Source organism: Ceratotherium simum, chromosome 19 (assembly GCF_057802395.1).
Source record: "Ceratotherium simum simum isolate JZ-2026a chromosome 19, ASM5780239v1, whole genome shotgun sequence".
In the NCBI taxonomy this organism is placed as follows: Eukaryota; Metazoa; Chordata; class Mammalia; order Perissodactyla; family Rhinocerotidae; genus Ceratotherium; species Ceratotherium simum.
Window position 1 is genome coordinate 652,479 of NC_141918.1, and position 20,095 is coordinate 672,573.

The window sequence follows — 20,095 nt, forward strand, 5'->3', positions numbered from 1 at the left end:
TGTAGGGGCCGGGAGAGAAGTACAGACAGACAGACCCTGGGCTGGATTTGACCCACAGGCTGTAATTTGCTGACTCCTGTTCTAGAGGAGAGAACATACCCATTTCGTCTACTTAAAAGTATCCAGTTTGATTGTGAACTTCGTGTATGTCATCCGCAGCTTTAGGGCTGAATGAAGTGGGTGATGAGACCTCCCCAGAACAGTCCAAAGATGAATAACCTGGGACAGTTTATTTAACTGAGTGTCAAATTCTTGATCTATAAAACAATGAGGCTGGATTAGATGATTTCTGGGTTCCTTTCCAAGTCTGCAGTTTTGTGGATTGACCTGGGGTTTTGGCCACAGTCGAGGGAAAGCTGTGTCCACCTGCCGGTCAGAGTTGTTCACGGTGTCCCTTTGTTTGTTCCTTCTTCACTGATTCTCCCTTTGGAGAATCTTCTGATGGGGAAAAAAGTGTTATTGTTGGTATTTTTCTTGCTCAGTGTTATTTGGAAAACTTTATAAAGTGTATTTTACATAATTTTTTCCCCTTTTCACCAAGGTTGTCAGCTTTTGTTTTAAGATGTTTTCTTGAAGCTGACCCTTACATAGATATTGATCAGAATGTGTTGCACAGAACATATACTTGGCTCAAAGGACATCAGAAATCCAATGGTGAATTTTGGGAGCCAGGAAGAGTGATCCATAGAGAGCTTCAAGGCGGCAGTAGAAGTGCAGTGACACTTACAGCTTATGTTGTGACCTCTCTCCTGGGATATAAAAAGTATCAGGTATGCAGTCTTTAATTTAATACATGATGGGCGGGAGACTGCAAGGAAGGCAGCTCTCGATGGGTTGGGTGTGTCTGGACACGTGAAGGGTTTTGCAGTTCTGTCCCCATTTGGAGTCTGAATTCAGGCACCCTTTTGCTTTGCATTTGTGGCCACATTCCAAAATCTGAGAATGAAAATATTAACCCACTCTTTCAGAGTAACTGAGAGAATGCCAAAGACGCCTTCTAGTATAAATGTGGTTGTTCTTGCAATTGGTAAGATAAGTCAATATATATATTTTATCCTTGGGAAGGTTAATTTCTTAGGAGATGGAAAATTCTTCAGAATTTGGGAATGCGTTCTAGCAAATTTAGATTGTGAAGTATTTTTTTATTTCAAAAATATCATGGACCAATTACAATGTCTGCTTATTTAGTGCAGAGTACACCACACTCTAAAAAGCATGTTAAATGGGCATGGATGTCTGGATGAAAGTGAGTGTGCATGGAAAGTTCTGGTAATAAGCTTCATTTTGCTCCACAGCCATCTCAGTCATTGACGCCTTTACTGCTTAATGCTGACTGCATTTCACATGATCAAAAGAACAGCTGTTGTCTGTGTTAAGCTGTTACTCGTTTCCTAGCGCAATACTAGGGATGTAGAAGATAAACTTGCACTTGAATTTAGAGCTTCAGTATCTGAGATCAAATATTAGAAATGTCTTTCTCAAGCTGTATTTTATGCTCTCATCTGAGTTCATGATATTCAGTGTGAGAAATGCTGGCAGAAGTTCTACTTTTTTCTTATTCCTTCTAAGGAATAGTGCCTATTTATTTATAAAAACTGGAAAGCAATGTTATTTTCAAAATGCGCAGCAGATCTTCAAATGTGAATGATCATCATTGATTCCCATTGCCTAGGACAAAGTCAGGTGCTTAATAGACACTGAAATTATTTTTTGATTAAATGTTTGAAAATACTTTTCATTTAAATATGTGGTAATGGGTTGTTTTGAATCGTAAACTATATATTTTTTCTTTCAAGCCTAATATTGATGTGCAAGAGTCTGTCAACTTTCTGGAGTCTGAATTCAACAGAGGAATTTCAGACAATTACACTCTAGCCCTTATTACTTATGCACTGTCGTTCGTGGGGAGCCCCAAAGCCAAGGAAGCTTTGGATATGCTGACCTGGAGAGCAGAACAAGAAGGTGATGCATGGGATCCGTTTGGGATTGTTTAATGTCATGCATTATGAAATATATAAATTATGTGAGGAAATTTTGTAAGCCAGATATGAAGTTGATTGCATTCACATCTTGTGAGTGGGATGCAACATGAAACGCAGATGAGATCAAGACGGGTCTGCCGTGGCTGTGCTGCTTCCACTCTCTCCCAGAGTTTTCTAGAGAACTCCAGGGCTTGTGTCTCCTTTCAGATGTGCTCTGCCCTCTGTCAGTTGCCCTTTGAGTTCTCTGACACCGTTTCTGGTTTGGTGGCCTTGAGTGGTCGTTACGGCGTTGGGTTGTGGAGAGACTTGGGTTTAAATTCTGATTCTGCTACTTGCCTTTATGAGCCTCCATTTCCCTTCCTGTAAAATGGGAATGATACTTATTTTAGTGTTGTTGTGAGGCTAGAATGAGACAATGTGGAGTGCCTGCCATATAGCAAGTGTTCAAAAATGTGGACTGAAATGCTAATTAGTAGAAATGCAAATGCCAAAAAATGCTCTTAGTGAGTTGTATGTATGATTTTGGTTTTTTTTTTTTTGAATGAGGACTGCTTACGGGCTACAGCAGGACCAAATCACAGGTGTTGTTACTTCCCAAATGGCCTCTACAGTCAGGGATCCAGGGGTGGGTGTGTGTGTGTGTGTGTGTATGTGAGAGCGAGAGAGGGATGGGGATGGGTGGGCAGAAATAACTTTAGGTAATATCCAATGATTCTGAGCTCTGTTAATTCAAGAAGGGATAACTGTAGGAAGTGTGTAGGAACTTCTGAGACCGTAAAAATATTCTTAGTAGCAGTAACTTAGATTGCATCCTGATTACCTGTGCAGTGCTGGGGACCTGAAGACTAGTGCACAGAGGCCGAAGTCCTTGACGTTTCTTCTTCTCTGTTTGGCTCAGTGGTAGTTATTTCACACTCCACCCAAGTGCAGTCATCATCTAAGTAGTAATATTTGGGAGAGGTGGAGGGGCCCCAGCAGGAATATCTCTAGGAAGATTATCAAGTTGGCCAGGGTCCCTCATTTTTTCTGGGGGACTTGAATTTTGAACTTATAACACCAACTTTCAGATAATGAGAAAAGGACAGGTTTCCCAGAACATTAGGGCTGGTTAATGGCAGGTTCCCAGACCAGAGTTGTTTCCAACTTGTCCTAAAATATTTTTGGGATGGTCTGGTCAGAAAAGTTAAGTATATTATCTTCTGGAATATAGTACATTTTTTTCTTTTATTTATAGCTGTTTAGTCTTGATCCAAACATATGGAATTTTTCTTGGGAAAATATTTTCATCAAAAAGTCTTCAAATATAAGCAAGAGGAAAAGGATGAAAAATGATGTTTTAATAGTTTCAAAAGTGACAAATAAGTACATGTCTGTGTGTGTGTGAATATGCATATATTTGCCTGGCATAAATATATACACATTTAGAAATATATATATTTATATGCTAGTCAAGTAGAACTTGGACCAATGTGGGACTATTTACTGGTATAAAATGTGCTTTTTCTGCAATTGCTCAGAGTGTTCTCACTTTTTTTTTTTTTTGCAGGAGGCATGCAGTTCTGGGTGTCCTCAGTGTCCGGGCTCTCTGAGTCCTGGCAGCCACGCTCCCTGGATGTGGAAGTCGCTGCCTACGTGCTGCTTTCGCACTTCCGGCAGCGTCAGGTCTCCGCGGGAGTCCCAGTGATGAGGTGGCTAAGCAGGCAGAGAAACAGCTTGGGTGGTTTTGCATCTACCCAGGTGAGCAATGATAGTTTTTAATTTTTTTAACTATATACATATATATATATATTTTAGAAAGTATGTGGCTGTTTTTTTCATGACTTCATAAAATTACTTGGCAGTTTAAAAGTTTAGTAACATAAGTGAAAAATTTGTTACTAATTTTAATTTTTCTCATCATTGATTATAAACACCATATCTGATATTTATATGGAATAAATTAGTTCCCTGTCTATATTAGCAATTTTTCATCAGTGGTAGCTGATAGAGTAGATGCTCAGTTCCATAACAAATGTTTTCTGAGTCTCTCCTGCACTCCCGGTCAAGGAGATGCACAGACAGATAAAGGAGAGCTCCACTTGCGAGGAAGGCAGATGAGCGGGTAGCGAGTGTCCTAACCATTACTAAATGTGCTCTTTGGAGACCTTGATATATACTTATATGCGCAAATGTTTTTCTTTCCTCAACAGGACACCATTGTGGCCTTGAAGGCCCTGTCTGAATTTTCAGCTCTAATGAACACAGAAAGGACAAATATCCAAGTGACCGTGATGGGGCCCGGTTCACCGAGTCCTGTAAAGTTTCTTGTTGACACACAGAACCGCTTTCTCCTCCAGACGGCAGAGGTGTGGACGAGGGGGTGGTTATTTAAAATTCTGTGTAGGTGATTCCTTGTGCTGGAATATTGCTTTATTTCCATTCAATTGACTTTAACAAGGACTTGTTCCTGAAGCCCTGTGGAGAGACTGGGAGGAGGGAGTGCCCTCCTTTGGTTGAATTTGTTGAGCTGGGGAAGGGAGGAAGGGACGGAAACTTTGGAAAAGGAGAAGACATGGGCACTGTCATATGGGGAAAGGAATGAACACCAACCGGCTGAGTTCCTGTTCTTTGCAGGCACTGTGCCAGATTTCTTCACATGTGCTGTTGTATTTGCTTCTCAAACCAACAGTGAGAAGGAAGTACTTTTATCCCTGTTGTACACATGGATGAGACTGAGGCTGAGGGAGATGAAGTAACTTGCTCAAGATCACGTTTCTATAACAGTAGAGCTCAAATTTGACCCAGGATTTTGAAGACCATGTTCTTTTCAGCTGTACCACATGTCCTCTTAGGAGAATTGATAGAACTGGTAGTAGAATTCTTACTTTAAAAGGGAATAAAGGACTACGCTAGACACTAACTTTATTCCCTTGGTTAGCCTTGTGGGAAGTTGAGGGTAATGGATGAAAGTGAAAGCTTTAAGCCTGGAAACTGAGGACGAGGACTGGTGGCAAAGGAAGAAGAAGGCATGGTGTTAGCCGTAGTCAGTGATGGTGTGCCACTGTGTTCTCAGGAAGGCCGGAAGATTAGGCGCCACCAAGGGAGGCTGGAGAAGGGAGGTGACCTTTCTTTCTTTCATCCTTCAGCCTCGACAGAACGGCAGACCTGTTGGCAGCACTTGTGTGCCCACCCACAGGCAGGCAGAGGCGAGGGTGTGTGGAGAGTGTGCACTTCCTCCACATCCACTTCTCTGGCCTGGTTGACCCATAGCTTTTGACATGTGAGGCCGTGTAAAGTTCTTAGAGCTTTCCACAGATCACTTGCTCCTGATGAGGGATAACACTGATCTCTTGTGCCGGTTGAAGGGAGCTAGATATGGAAAATTAGCCTTATTTGCTTTTTGTCCAACTTGTTTCAGCTTGCTGTGGTACAGCCAACTACAGTTAATATTTCTGCAGATGGTGTTGGATTTGCTATTTGTCAGGTACGTAATAATGATTCTTTTTGTTTAGTTAAATGTGGCTTGTTATAGCAATTCTTTGGTTTGGAGCACTGCTAAATCTCTAACTTAGGTAACATAAAACTTTTAATGATTTATTTCTATGACTTAGGCAAGATAAATCACTCCCTTTAATAAAGACTATCAGCAATGTTACTAGTGAGTAGACAGCGACTATATGGACTTATAATCTATTGGAAAAATATTTCTTGAGTATTGTATGCTTTTTGAAATGAGGATTAAAATCTTGCAACTTGATTCATGTGAATTGTTGGGAATTCCAACCTTTTTCGTGAAAATACAGCTCAGGAGTTGTAATACTGGTGGGGTTTCTACTATGACTTCATAAACAAATACACATTTTACTTACAACTTCTTAGTATTTATCCAACAATATAAAGGTCAATATCATATTACATGTAATTGACTTGAAGATAGGAAATGTGTTCCTTTAACGTAAAATCTTATATAATAGTAAATAAAACAATTAGAGCATGATATATTCAGTGTTCTGGTACAGGAAGAAAATTCAAAGAAATCTACCCTTTATGGTGCCATAGGGCTAGAATAAAATGGAAGTAGTATGTAAAATACTGAATGGAATAGTTATTATACTAAGTAATACATGAAAATCATAGGGACTTAAAATTATCTTATTGGAAACCCAAAATAATATGTGATAGGACCAAAAATGATTATATGCTTGGTTATAAAAAATCAAACAAACCTGAAAGATTTACTGAGAAAGTAAAAAAATGGCTATTATAGAGAAAAGGTCCTTTTTCAAAAACCAGTACAACTTGTCTAGTTGAGAGAACAGGGACACTTGATGGTCAGGTATAATTTGGAAACTTCCAAATATTCTAAGATTATTTGTGTGATACTCAAAAGACAGTAAATGTGTTTTAAAAATCAAGGAAAAATGATCGCGGTTAAAGGAATGGTATTCAATGAAAAGGACAGAAACAGAAAAGAGTAAATAATTTGTATTGGTCTTTACTAAGACCATGTGAAAATTCTCAGTCCCAAGCTGTCTTGGAATGCAAACAATAAATCCAAAAGTAAATACACAGGATATTTTAGATACGACTGCAAAATTATATATACTTAAATCACCAAATTAGTTGGAATTTATTGTTGATAAAGCAAATATAGATAAATGGCTGAAGCCCAGTGGTTTTTATTTGAAGTTTGAAGGACACAGAAGTAAGCGTGGTACTGACTGGTCAGAATCTTCACCAGTCCTATGTCTGTGTCAACACGCAGAAAACAGAAGGTAGGGGCCAACAGGCACTTCTCATGGTGGAAGCAGGATTGCAAAAAGGTTGGTCACCCAAGAAGAGATACTGAGATTTCCTTTAGCTGATGTTTTTGTCAGGGCTCTGGAAAAAGGAAGGCAAAGAAAATTGTCAGGTTTGCAGTAGATGTTAACCTCTTTCAGGTAATAAAAAGCGAAGCTATTGGAAATGAACTGCAAGCTCTCCTGAGTTCTCTGAGGAGTTGAGCTTTGCAGTGGGTGCAATCTAAACCTTAATCCTTTGTAATAGACAGCTGTGAACTAGGACCCAGAGACAGATCCAGTAGTCCGTTTGTTTCCTTCATTTCTTTTTTTTAAAATTTATTGTTTATTGCAGAAACATTGGTTTATAACATCGTATAAATTTCAGGTGTACATCATTATACTTCTATTTCTGCATAGATTACATCATGTTCACCACCCAAATGCTAATTACAACCCCTCACCACACACATGTGCCAAATTATCCCTTTTGCCCTCCTCCCTCCCCCCTTTCCTTTTGATAACCACCAATCCAGTCTCTGTCTCTTATGTGTTTGTTTATTGTTGTTATTATCTACTACTTAATGAAGGAAATCATATGGTATTTGACCTTCTGCCTCTGACTTATTTCACTTTGCATAATACCCTGCGTGTCCGTCCATGTTGTCACAAATGGCTGGATTTCATCGTTTCTTATGGCTGAGTAGTATTCCATTGTGTATATATACCACATCTTCTTTAGCCATTCGTCCCTTGATGGGCACTTAGGTTGCTTCCAAGTCTTGGCTATTGTGCATAACGCTGCAATGAACACAGGGGTGCATGTATCTTTACGCATTGGTGTTTTCAAGTTCTTTGGATTAATACCCAGCAGTGGAATAGCTGGATCATATGGTAGTTCTATCCTTAATTTTTTGAGCAATCTCCATACTGTTTTCCATAGTGGCTGCACCAGTTTGCACTCCCACCAGCAGTGTATGAGAGTTCCCTTCTCTCCACATCCTCTCCAACACATGTTGTTTCCTGTCTTGTTAATTATAGCCATTCTGACAAGCGTGAGGTGATATCTCATTGTAGTTTTGATTGGCATTTCCCTGATAGTTAATGATTTTGAACATCTTTTCATGTGTCTGTTGGCCATCTGTATATCTTCTTTGGAGAAATGTCTGTTCAGGTCTTTTGCCCATTTTTTAATTGGGTTGTTAGTTTTTTTGTTGTTGAGAGGCATGAGTTCTTTATATATTTTGGAGGTTAAGCCCTTATCAGATGTGTGGTTTGCAAATATCTTCTCCCAATTGTTAGGTTGTCTTTTTGTTTTGTTGATGGTTTCCTTTGCTGTGCAGAAGCTTTTTAGTTTGATGTAGTCCCATTTGTTTATTTTTTCTATTGTTTCTCTTGCCCGGTCAGACATGGTGCTTGAAAATATGTTGCTAAGACCAATGTCGAAGAGCATACTGCCTATGTTTTCTTCTAGAAGTTTCATAGTTTCAGGTCTTACATTCAAGTCTTTAATCCATTTGGAGCTAATTTTTGTGTATGGTGTAAGGTAAGGGTCTGCTTTCGTTTGTTTTGCATGTGGCTGTCCAGTTTTCCCAACACCATTTGTTGAAGAGACTTTCTTTTCTCCATTGTATGTTCTTCGCTCCTTTGTCGACGATTAGCTGTCCATAGATATGTGGGTTTACTTCTGGGCTTTCGATTCTATTCCATTGATCTGTATGTCTGTTTTTGTGCCAGTACCATGCTGTTTTGTTTACTATAGCTTTGTAGTATATTTTGAAATCAGGGAGTGTGATACCTCCAGCTTTATTCATTTTTCTCAGGATTCCTTTAGCTATTCTGGGTCTTTTGTTGTTCCAGATAAATTTTAGGATTCTTTGTTCTATTTCTGTGAAAAATGTTGTTGGAACTTTGATAGGGATTGCATTGAATCTATAGATGGCTTTAGGAAGTATGGACATCTTAACTATGTTAATTCTTCCAATCCAAGAGCATGGAACATCTTTCCATTTCTTTGTGTCTTCTTCAATTTCTTTCAGCAATGTTTTATAGTTTTCTGTGTAGAAATCTTTCACTTCTTTGGTTAAGTTTATTCCTAGGTATTTTATTCTTTTTGTTGCAATTGTAAATGGGATGGTATTCTTAATTTCTCTTTCTGCTACTTCGTTGTTGATGTATAGAAATGCAACTGATTTTTGTATGTTGATTTTGTAAACTGCAACTTTACCGTATTCATTTATTACTTCTAAAAGTTTTTTGGTGGATTCTGTAGGGTTTTCTATGTCTTTAAAATCATGTCATCTGCAAATAGTGACGGTTTCACTTCTTCCTTTCCAATTTGGATCCCTTTTAGTTCTTTTTCTTGCCTGATTGCTCTGGCTAGGACTTCCAGTACTATGTTAAATAGGAGTGGTGACAGTGGGCATCCTTGTCTGGTTCCTGTTCTTAGAGGGATAGCTTTCAGTTTTTCACCATTGAGGATGATATTAGCTGTGGGTTTGTCATATATGGCCTTTATTATGTTGAGGTACTTTCCTTCTATACCCATTTTATTCAGAGTTTTATCATAAATGGATGCTGTATCTTGTCGAATGCTTTCTCTGCATCTATTGAGATGATCATGTGATTTTTATTCTTCATTTTATTAGCGTGGTGTATTACGTTAATTGATTTGTGAATGTTGAACCATCCCTGCATACCTGGAATAAATCCCACTTGATCATGGTGTATAATCTTTTAAACGTATTGTTGTATGCAATTTGCTAGTATTTTGTTGAGGATTTTTGCATCGATGTTCATCAGTGATATTGGCCTGTAATTTTCTTTTTTTGTGTTGTCTGATTTTGGTATCAGGGTAATGTCAGCTTCCTAGAATGAATTAGGGAGCTTCCGCCCCTCTTCAATGTTTTGGAAGAGTTTGAGAAGGATAGGTATTAAGTCTTCTTTGAATGTTTGGTAGAATTCACCAGGGAAACTGTCTGGTCCTGGACTTTTATTTTTGGGGAGGTTTGTGATTACTGTTTCAATCTCCTCACTGGTGATTGGTCTATTCAAATTCTCTACTTCTTCTTGATCCAGTTTTGGAAGGTTGTATGATTCTAAGAATTTATCCATTTCTTCCAGATTGTCGAATTGGTTGGCATATAGCTTTTCATAGTATTCTCTTATAATCTTTTGTATTTCTGAGGTGTCTGTTGTAATTTCTCCTCTTTCATTTCTGATTTTACTTATTTGTGCTTTCTCTCTTTTTTTCTTGGTGAGTCTAGCTAAAGGTTTGTCAATTTTGCTTATCTTTTCAAAGAACCACCTCTGGGTTTTATTAATTTTTTCTATTGTTTTTTTAGTCTCTATTTCATTTATTTCTGCTCTGATTTTTATTATTTCCCTTCCTCTACTGATTTTGGACTTTGTTTGTTCTTCTTTTTCCATTTCCTTTAAGTGCATTGTTAGATTGTTTATTTGAGATTTTTCTTGTTTGTTGAGATAGGCCTGTATTGCTATAAACTTGCCCTCTTAGAACTGCTTTTGCTGTATCCTATAAATACTGGCCTGTGGTATTTTCATTTTCATTTGTCTCCACGTATTTTTTGATTTCTTCTTTGATTTCTTTGTTGACCCAGTCGTTGTTCAGTAGCATTTTGTTTAATCTCCACGTATTTGTGGCTTTTCTGATTTTCTTCCTATAGTTGATTTCTAGTTTCATAACGTTGTGGTCAGAAAAGATGCTTGGTATTATTTCAATATTCTTAAATTTATGGAGACTTGTTTTGTGGCCTAATATGTGATCAATCCTGGAGAATGTTCCACATGCATTGGAAAAGAACGCGTATTCTTCGGTTTTTGGATGGAATGCTCTGTATATATCTACTAGGTCCATCTGTTCTAGTGTGTCATTTAAGACCACTGTTTCCTTATTGATCTGTTTGGATGATCTATCCATTGGTGTAAGTGGAGTGTTAGAATCGCCTACTATTATTGTGTTACTATTTCTCTTTTTATGTCTCTTAATAATTACTTTATATATTTAGGTGCTCCTACATTGGGTGCGTAGATATTTACAAGTGTTATATCCTCTTGTTGAATTGTTCCCTTGATCATCATGTAATGCCCTTGTCTCTTTTTACAGTTTTTGTTTTAAAGTCTATTTTGTCTGATACGAGTATTGCTACCCCAGCTTTCTTTTCATTGCCATTTGCGTGGAGTATCTTTTTCCATCCCTTCACTTTCAGTTTGTGAGTGTCTTTAGGTCTGAAGTGTGTCTCTTGCATGCAGCATATATATGGGTCTTGTTTTTTTATTCAATCAGCCACCCTATTCCTTTTAATAGGAGCATTTAGTCCATTGACGTTTAAAGTAGCTATTGATAAGTATGTACTTACTGCCATTTTTTAACGTATTTTTTTCTCAGTGTTTTAGTAGTCCTTCTTTGTTCCTTTCTCCTTCTATACAGAATTGACAGTCTCTTTAGTTTGACCTCTGTCTGAAAGCTCTACTCTTTCACTTCCCTCCTCCCTCCTTTTATGTTTTTGATATCATATCTAACCTGTTTTTTGTGCATTTGTATCCATTACCCTCCTATCATGAAAATAGTTAATGTTTCCTATTTGTGGTCTTCTTTTTTCCCCTTAAATCAGTCCCTTTAACATTTCTTGTAGCACTGGTTTCTTGGTTACAAACTCCTTTAATTTTTGCTTGTCTGGGAAATTTTTGATCTCTCCTTCCATTTTGAATGATAACCTTGCCAGGTAGAGTATTGTTGGCTGTAAGTTTTTTCCTTTTAGCGCTTTAAATATATCATGCCACTCTCTTCTAGCCTGTAAGGTTTCTGCTGAGAAGTCGGCTGATAGCCTTATGGGGTTTCCTTTGTATGTAACTTGTCTTCCTCTTGCAGCTTTTAGGATTCTCTCTTTATCTTTAATTCTGGACATTTTGATTATGATGTGTCTTGGTGTGGGCCTCTTTGGGTTTATCTTGTTTGGGGCTCTCTGTGATTCCTGTACCTGGATGTCTGTTTCCTTCCTTAGGTTAGGGAAGTTTTCATCTATTAGTTCTTCAAATAGATTCTCTGCCCCTTTGTCTCACTCTTCTCCTTCCGGGACACCTATAACTCGGATGTTAGTGCACTTGATATTGTCCCAGAGGTCCCTTAGACTGTCCTCACTCTTTTTAATTCTTTTCTCTTTTACCTGTTCAGCTTGGGTAATTTCTTCTAGTCTTTCGTCCAGCTCACAGATCTGTTCTTCTGTATCCTCTACTCTGCTTTTGAGTCCCTCTAGTGAATTTTTCATTTCTTGTATTGTATTCTTCATTTATGATTGGTTCTTTTTTATATCTTCCATTTCTTTGTTGACATTCTCACTGAGTTCATCTATTCTTCTCCCCCGATCAATGAGCATCCTTAATACTCTTTGTTTGAACTCTCTGTCAGGTAGGTTGCTCGTGTCTGTTTCACTTAGCTCCTTTTCTGGGGTTTTGTCCTGTTCGCCTACTTGGAATGTATTCCTTTGCCTCCTCGTTTTGCCTCTTTGTGTCTCATTTTGCCCTGTGCTTGTCTGTATGTATTAGGTAGGTCAGCTATGTCTCCTTCTCTTGGATAGGTGACCTTATATAAGTTTTGTCTTAGGAGACCTGCAGTGTGCTTCCCTCAGTTCTCAATTTCCCAGGAGTGACCCGTATGTGGGCTACGTGTGTCCTTCTGTTGTGGCCTGTTCGTTCTCCTTGTAAATGCGCAGGGAGGCTGAGTTGTGCTCCTGGCCAGTTGTTGTAATGCTCAGCTGCTTGTAGTTGTTGTGGGCCCTTCAGTCTCTTTATCAGGTGTGGGGAGCCCCAGCACCGTTGGCTGCAAGTTCTAATACCACATTTGTGTTGCAGTATTTCTTTTAAGTGAGTAGGCCCCCAGTGTGGCAGGTTGTTAGGCTCAGGGGCTTACAAATGGTATAAGCCTCCAGCCTTTAGGTCTCTTGTCAGCTCTCTGAGGATCGCAGCTGGGTGGGGCTGGCCTCAGGCACGGGAACACCCAGTTGTTTCAGGCTTTGGAAGGTGGGGCAAACCTCCTATGTGGGTCTTTGAGAAGCACAAGTCTTCTGTACCTGACAAGCCCTGCCACCCACAGGTCCACACACACAGTCAACACAGTCCTGCCCCATGTGCGTGCCCTGACTCCTGAAGTGAACCCTCTCTCTCCACAGCGGGAGCCCCACACACTCCACTACCGCCCCATACTCTCCACCTACGCCTTGTGAACGCCCTGCCCCACTGGAGTGGGCTCAGTTGCCAGGCTGCAGAGAATCCAGTCACCAATCTATGCAGGCCCACAAGTTGCCTGAGGGCTTGTTGTTGGGTGGGGCCAGTCCCTAGGTTGGGCTGCTTGCCCTGGCTGAGCTGTATTAAATCCGTGCTCCTGTGGGTGGGGCAGACCCTGGGCTAGCAGGCCCCGGGGAGAACTCCAATGGCATCTGTGTCAGCATGCCCACACCAGGCCACACCAATGGCTGCTGCCAATGTCCCAGTCCCTGGAGAGGTCTCACCTCTCACTGCAATGCACTCAGAGCCCATCAGGTGAGTCTCTTTTCACCAAAGCACTGTGCACCTTTCTGGTGATTTTAGGTTGCTTTCTGAAACGGGTGAGTTTGCGCGGGGGCCCTTTAAGAGCCGGTTTTAATGTCTTTGTGAACCAGCTTTTCTGGGGGTACTCCCCAGTGCTTTAGTAGCAGGCAATGTCAGATATTATGCCACTCGTCTCGATTGTGCTGGGCTCACAAAATGTGTACAGCAGTGGCGCTCCCCGGCTCAGGGTCCTGCTCCTCCAGGGAGGGCTTCAAACCTGTGGGCTGCTCCCAGGAGGCCGTGAAGCTGGCGGCTTGTGAAGGCGGCGTTTTTCCTCTCCAGAAGGGAGTTTCTGCCTCTTCCACCTCAATTAGGATTGCGCTTTGTTGCAAGAGTTTCTCTTATCCAGTTTTCAGTTCTGTCTCAGGGGTAATTTTTCCACGAGTAGTTGTAAATTGGCTGTGTCTGCGGGTGGAGGTGAGTTCAGAGTCTGCTTACACCGCCATCTTGACTTCTCCCCTCTTGTTTGTTTCCTGATGACATCTCTAAGGAAAGTTCTGCCACCAGAAAGGGGATGATGAAAAGGACAGAGACCATTTCTCCAGTTTTGTGGAACCGTTCTTCGGCTGCTCCAGGAATACTCTGCAATTTTAACTGTAGTGTAAGGAAGAGTCCAGAGTGAGATAAGCCCAGGCATGAAGGGGAGGAAGGGTTACACGAGCTGGGTGTGGCAGAGTAAAAGTCGGAGCTCTTAGGTGTCAAAGATGAAGGCTTAGAGAGGAATGTTTAAAAGTATGTAAATCCAAACTGGGTCCTCGATGTTTAGATCTGAAGGGGGTGTGTGTGTGTGCGCGTGCGCGCGCGCGCGCGCGCAAGTGATTTAATCTGAGTAAAGGAAGTACGACGTTGCATGGCGATAGTAAGGCTTGGTATCAGAAACAGTAGAAGAGGTGAAACATTTAAACAGGTTCCAGTTCCGCGTTGCATGAGGCAGGCCTGGGAAATTGTGAGTACCTCCCCAGGCTTCTGATCTTAGGATGGCTTTGAGAAAACACTGGTCCTCACATCCCAAGCGTCCCCCGGCACCTTTCACATTGGTGGTGGGAACAGAGTCTATGCTGAAAAAGACCCAGTTGACTTGAAGTCCATCGTTTATTTTATCATCTTTGAAAAGCGTTGTATGATCAAAAAGAATCCTTAGCAATTGAACACGTTTCTGTCCAACCAAGGCTCTGAGACTTTAGTTTTTGTTTATCTTACTGAGAGTTTCGAAGGTTCCGGTTTGTGAAAACTAACTCCAGTTGGGCAGCAGAGCTTAGAAATTAGTGGATGCTTTCAAGAAAGTTGGCAATAGTTTCACTATTTCTCTCAAGAGAATGTTTTACATTATTTGAGAAAAACTATACCCATGAATGTCATCCACGATGGTCTAAGATACTTGTTTTGGAATATTACCTAACAATTTTCTCGATTTTTAAAATCATTGTTTATAACCTTTTGTAACAATATTTGTTAATAATGATACTTTGTTAGTGAATAAAACTAATTTTTTTCTAGGTTGAAGATTACAAATCTAGTTGGATTTAGTCCAAAGAGAATCATTACCTAATATTTAGAATACATAATGATGACAATTTATTGCTAATAATTTATTGCTCATTTATTATTTGTGCTAATATTTTATTTATTGCAGCTTAATGTTATTTATAATGTGAAAGATTCAGGGTCTTCTAGAAGCCGAAGATCTATCCAAAATCAAGAAGCCTTTGATTTAGATATTGCTGTAAAAGATAATAAAGATGATATCAATCACTTGAATTTGAGTGTGTGTACAAGGTTGGTATCTAAGTCCCTATTCCTCTTTTCTCTTTCAAAAAACATAGATTTGAAAATTTAGTTATATATATATAGCTATATATTATTTATAACTATGTATGTAATATATATGTAACTATATAGTTATCTAACTATATCAATATAAGGAGTTGCATTTAACAAAGATTTCAGTTATGCATTTCACTTCAGGTTACGAACTAGAAATACTGCTAATAATATTTAAGCATTTCTCAACATGTCCCAATTATTTACAAGTTTTCCTTGTATTTATAACAAGTTTAAATAGAAAAATTTAATAAAACTCAGGACTAATTTATGAAAACTTTAAATTAACCAATCATGTTTAATACTCCAAATTTGGTTATTTCTTCTTGTTAGTCATTTTTTCTGTTAAATAATTATTCCAAGTTCATATTTATCCTTTAGTGTTGTACTTTTAATTCAAAACTTCATAAAAGCATATGAGTTCAATGAAAAGAATAGTTGTTTTAGACACTGTGAAAATATTCCAGTTAGAAGGTCCTGACCTTGGATAATTAGGCACTTGTAGCTTCTGGGAGTACCTAATAAGGCAAGTCTTAAGTTTGGTCTGTATCCGAAGCATCTGAGAATCTTGTTAAGTCATAAGGAGGAGGAGTTCCCCCTCAAACTCACTGACCTCACAGATTCAGAGTCTGTGATGCACCTTCTTCAGCTTTCTTGGCCATTCTAACGCACACGCAAGTGTGAGAGCAACTCCTTTAGAAAGATCTTGAATCAAGAGACTTTACAATTTCTTCCTTGTCAGTCTGTTCTCTTAACTCTGCATGATTTGGTGTTAAGCTGGGAGTTACTGTAAAGATGTACTGATAATGAGGAGCTGCTGTCTGCTTTTTCAAAATATCCCATGGCGTTCTGGTTGAACTTACAGCATGTTGGGCAGGAAGTCACTGATGTGCTCCTGAGCTGCCAGATGCGCTTCAAGGTCATCTCTGGGTGTCCCTCCAGGTAGTCAGCCTTCTTAGCCATTCCCTGAAGTCAGTCTCCTCCATTACTGCTTCCGTCTGTGCTGTCTCCTTCTTGTTCATGATTTTGGTGTAAAATGTCACATGTGTTGGCCCCATTCCTCACCTTATTGGGCATTTTGGACTAGCAGCAGGGGGATATCAAAATCTTTGCAGTGGCTTCCTTTTCAGCTGAGAGTATGGCTCCCATTATTCTTTACTACACTTGCAATTCGGCTTTATTCTTGAATAACATCATCATTATTATTATTGTAAACAATAACAACCTACATTTATCACAAACTTACATGCCAGGTATCGTACCAAGCACTTTTACATGCATCTCATTTAATTCTTAGGCTAACTTTGTAAAGTAGGTGCTATTATTATCCCTGCTTTTCTCATTCATTCCTTCAATCTTTCATTCACTGAGTAAATATTGGTGAAGTCTCTATTATGTGCCAGGCACAGTGTCATATGTTGGAATGTAATGGTGAGCCAAAAAAGACACAGGCCCTGTCTTCATGGAACTTACTGTTTGGAGTGGGAGACAGAAATGAATAAAAATGAATCCCCCAAGCAAGTCCAAAATTCTAGTTTTTAAAAGGGCAAAGAAGAAGAGTCTTATGGAGCTATGAGAGGGATTTTACCTCTTAGGGAGGTCAGATGAGGTCAGGTGAAGAAACAGATGAGGAAAATGAGGTGAAACCAGAATTCAGACTACGAAGGGGCCCCGTTATTTATAGGGGCTCATGTAAGGATGCAGGATTCCAGATATTAATCTATCATTAGAAATCAGATGGGCAATAGACTTTGATAGGTAGAGTGTCTACCTATCTGTCCGTCCGTCCGTCCGTCCATCCTTCCTTCCTTCCTTCCATCCTTCCGTTGATCTCTCTGTCTGTCTATCTATCTATCTGTCTGTCTGTCTATCTATCTTTTTTTTCTTCTTTGGGAGGACCTGGAGAAGGGAAATGTTTTCATGTGAGGGTAAGGGTTTTATAGAAAGGATTTAGATGCTGCTACTAGTTTTATGAGAAAAATCTGATATGAAATACAAATAACATTTTAAGTGAATTTTTTCAGTGGCACTTTATAAAAAGAGTAACTGCTATTTCAGGCACTTTATTCCCATCAATAGGGTCCAAGTCCTTAGTCACCTTAGACAGAGTTTTCATTGTGGCATGGTGATTTAACAAATCTGCCCCTGGCTGGTAGAAAGACAGGTCAAGCAAGGCACTTTCGCTGATGTACTGAAAGTGATCATATTTAAGCAGACTGCCTGTTTTTCTCAGCTGTAATTTTTGCTCAGATACAAACACCTCTAGTTTCAATGCACTTACTAGTTTTCATTAGCGTCTCTTTTGGCTGAGTGCGTCACCCAGCAGATGATTTCAGTTGCTTGGGATTGCTCAGCCAGCTGCAGTCAGCAGTTGTACTGGATGGCTTTTTCAATCAGGCATGTTTGGCAGGCATCGGTTTTGTGAAAAGCAGGATTTTTTACCAGCCCTTCTTGCTTTTGCCCTCTGAAAGAACAGCGGGAACTAACTTAACAATGCTGTGATCCTTTCGTGTTGGAGACAAGCTCTTTTCCATAACCATGCTGGGTTCCCTCTGCTCCAAACTAAAAGCTCTTGCTGCCTATTGATTTTAGAATAATATTTATTTTAAAGGAGACAGAGTGTTGTTGGTGCCCAGACCCTTTGATGCTCACACTGTGTGCAGCAGGGTGAGAGAGCGAGGCCGTGTAACCAGAGTTCCCAGGTTGTGGTTCTCTCAGGGCAGCTGAAGGAAGCGCAGATTGTGCCCCAAGTATGTGGAGAACAAGAGGAAGGACTCCTCCTGTTGCTCGTCTTCCACAACCAGGCAAGAAAGCTTGCTAATGACTTGGCTGCGCGTCCACTGCTAAGTGATCCAGTGATGCCTTGGGGTCCTGGCTTTCAGCTGGAAAGTTCAGTGCTGCGAACTTTTGAGAAGAGGAAAACGGCACTTCAGTGTGGAGCTCCCACTAGAGAACAGAGTTCTCTAGTTGTGCTTGTCACGACTACAGGCACAGCCTGTTCCCTTGCAGGCTCTCACGCTGCCCGTCAGATGCACACACGCTTATGTCGTTAATTCTCATAGGTTGAAAGCATAACACTTGGCAGTTGTAATTTTTATGTGAAGATAGTTTGCCAACAGCGTTAGGTTTTTGCTAAAGGACTTTTTCCATCCTTTCCTCTTTGATTTAGGTTTCTGGGCCCCGCCAGAAGTGGCATGGCTCTCATGGAGGTTAACCCACTCAGCGGGTTCTCCGTGCTTTCAGACGCAATTCCTCTGAGCGAGATGGTGAAGAAAGTGGAACATGGTCATGGAAAACTCCACCTATATTTAGATTCTGTAAGTAGCAGAACATAAGTTTCATATAGGTAACCATCGACAAAGCTACCATTTATTATGTTCACAAGTCGTACTTTACACGTTTTCTTTATTAGTTCAGCTTTTTGTGTCCGTGAATGACTTGCACATGGCAAACATGTTTGTCCCCACTAAAAAGACATCGTTAGACAGTTAGAGAGAATTACTATTAATGACGAGCCTGATGAAAGTCTTGATAACTAAATCATTATTTCATGCCAGATGTAAAATATATAGAAATTGCTATAATTTCAAAAATTCAGTCTAGATCTCAATTTGAGAACCCCTCTGCCTCAGGGAATTGCTAAACATATATGTTTACATGCTGATGATGAAAGCTTTAATTACATGTTTTAAAAAGCTTTCATGAAGCTTTTTATAAATCCCAAAGGGGTTAATATTCGTACATTGAAAAGTTAGGTGCTTAAATCACAGAAGAATATTCTCAGAGGTCTGGTCTTTACACAAAATTATTGTATAGTTTTCATATACTCTTCCTACTGCTGTGTGAAAATTACTGACCCAAGAATACAGTGCATAAAATATGTGAAAAAGGTAATTGAAGAATTCAAGACTCTACTTGTTATGTTTCAAAACTGCTGGCGTGTAAGTTTATTCTTTTCTTCTAACATCTATGTATGTGCAATTTGTAAGTTGAATTGAAATTGAGTTCTAAGTGTTCTTAGGATTTCATGTTACATGGGGAGAATATGTATGTTTCTTATTCCAGTTTTGGCAAGTATGAATCAGAAATATATTGCTTTAGCAATATATCTACTTTAAAAAAGCTAGTTCCTGAATGTTCTCATTGTTTTAAGACTTCAAAAGCCACTCTGGTTAAAAACCTATTAAGGGGCTGGCCTGGTGGCGCAGTGGTCAAGTTCGCCGGCTCCACTTCATCGGACTGGGGTTCGAGGGTTTGGATCCCGGGTGCGGATATACGCACCGCTCATCAAGCTACGCTGTGGTGGTGTCCCAGCTAACGTAGAGGAGGATGGGCACAGATGTTAGCCCAGGGCCAGTCTGTCTCAGCAAAAAAGAAAAAAAAAAAAAAAACAACCTGTTAAAACTAATTGAGTCTCTAGATTCTTTTGCTGTTCAGGAATTTTCATATATCAAATACTGCTTGAAAGCCATGGGCCTAATTTGGAGCTTGAAAACAAATTTAAGGTTTTTATTTAATAATGTAATTGGTTTTGGAGTTTGTCTTGTATCTGTGACATTCCTGTTAATGGTTATCTTGAGTGTTCATTTATTTTGACTGATTAATTTGACTTTTCATTTACTGCTAATTGATATGTAATGGAATGTTTGAAGGCATTTTCAATTTCAGATTCCTTAACCGGTATTGTTTGCCAGATTGGCACAAGCTGCCCCTCTGGAGGCAAGGAGGCTGGCCTTTTGTACCCTGTGCCAGTCAGTTATTGGTTATAGGGTGCCCCCCACCCCCCGATGTTACCTCACTTCCTGGGCGAGGTGGCTCCCTTGAGCGGAGGGCAGTTCTCTGGAGGAGGGGCTGCTGTGAGCCTCAGCAACCACTGGGGGCGCAGTGCCCAGGTGAGGCCCCGGGGCCCAGAGCGTGCACCTTGGGCTT

At 39.9% G+C, this 20,095-nt stretch overlaps 1 protein-coding gene across 1 annotated transcript in view; it reads left to right on the forward strand.

The window, feature by feature from the left end:
- CD109 (CD109 molecule) overlaps positions 1–20,095 on the forward strand; it is a 137,867-nt gene that overhangs the window by 114,746 nt on the left and 3,026 nt on the right. The window contains exons 25-31 of the mRNA XM_014781068.2: positions 542–770; positions 1,797–1,962; positions 3,529–3,719; positions 4,172–4,327; positions 5,380–5,445; positions 14,979–15,121; positions 18,336–18,483. Of these exons, the coding sequence (XP_014636554.1) occupies positions 542–770; positions 1,797–1,962; positions 3,529–3,719; positions 4,172–4,327; positions 5,380–5,445; positions 14,979–15,121; positions 18,336–18,483 (1,099 nt within the window). The remainder of the gene's footprint in view (positions 1–541; positions 771–1,796; positions 1,963–3,528; positions 3,720–4,171; positions 4,328–5,379; positions 5,446–14,978; positions 15,122–18,335; positions 18,484–20,095) is intronic.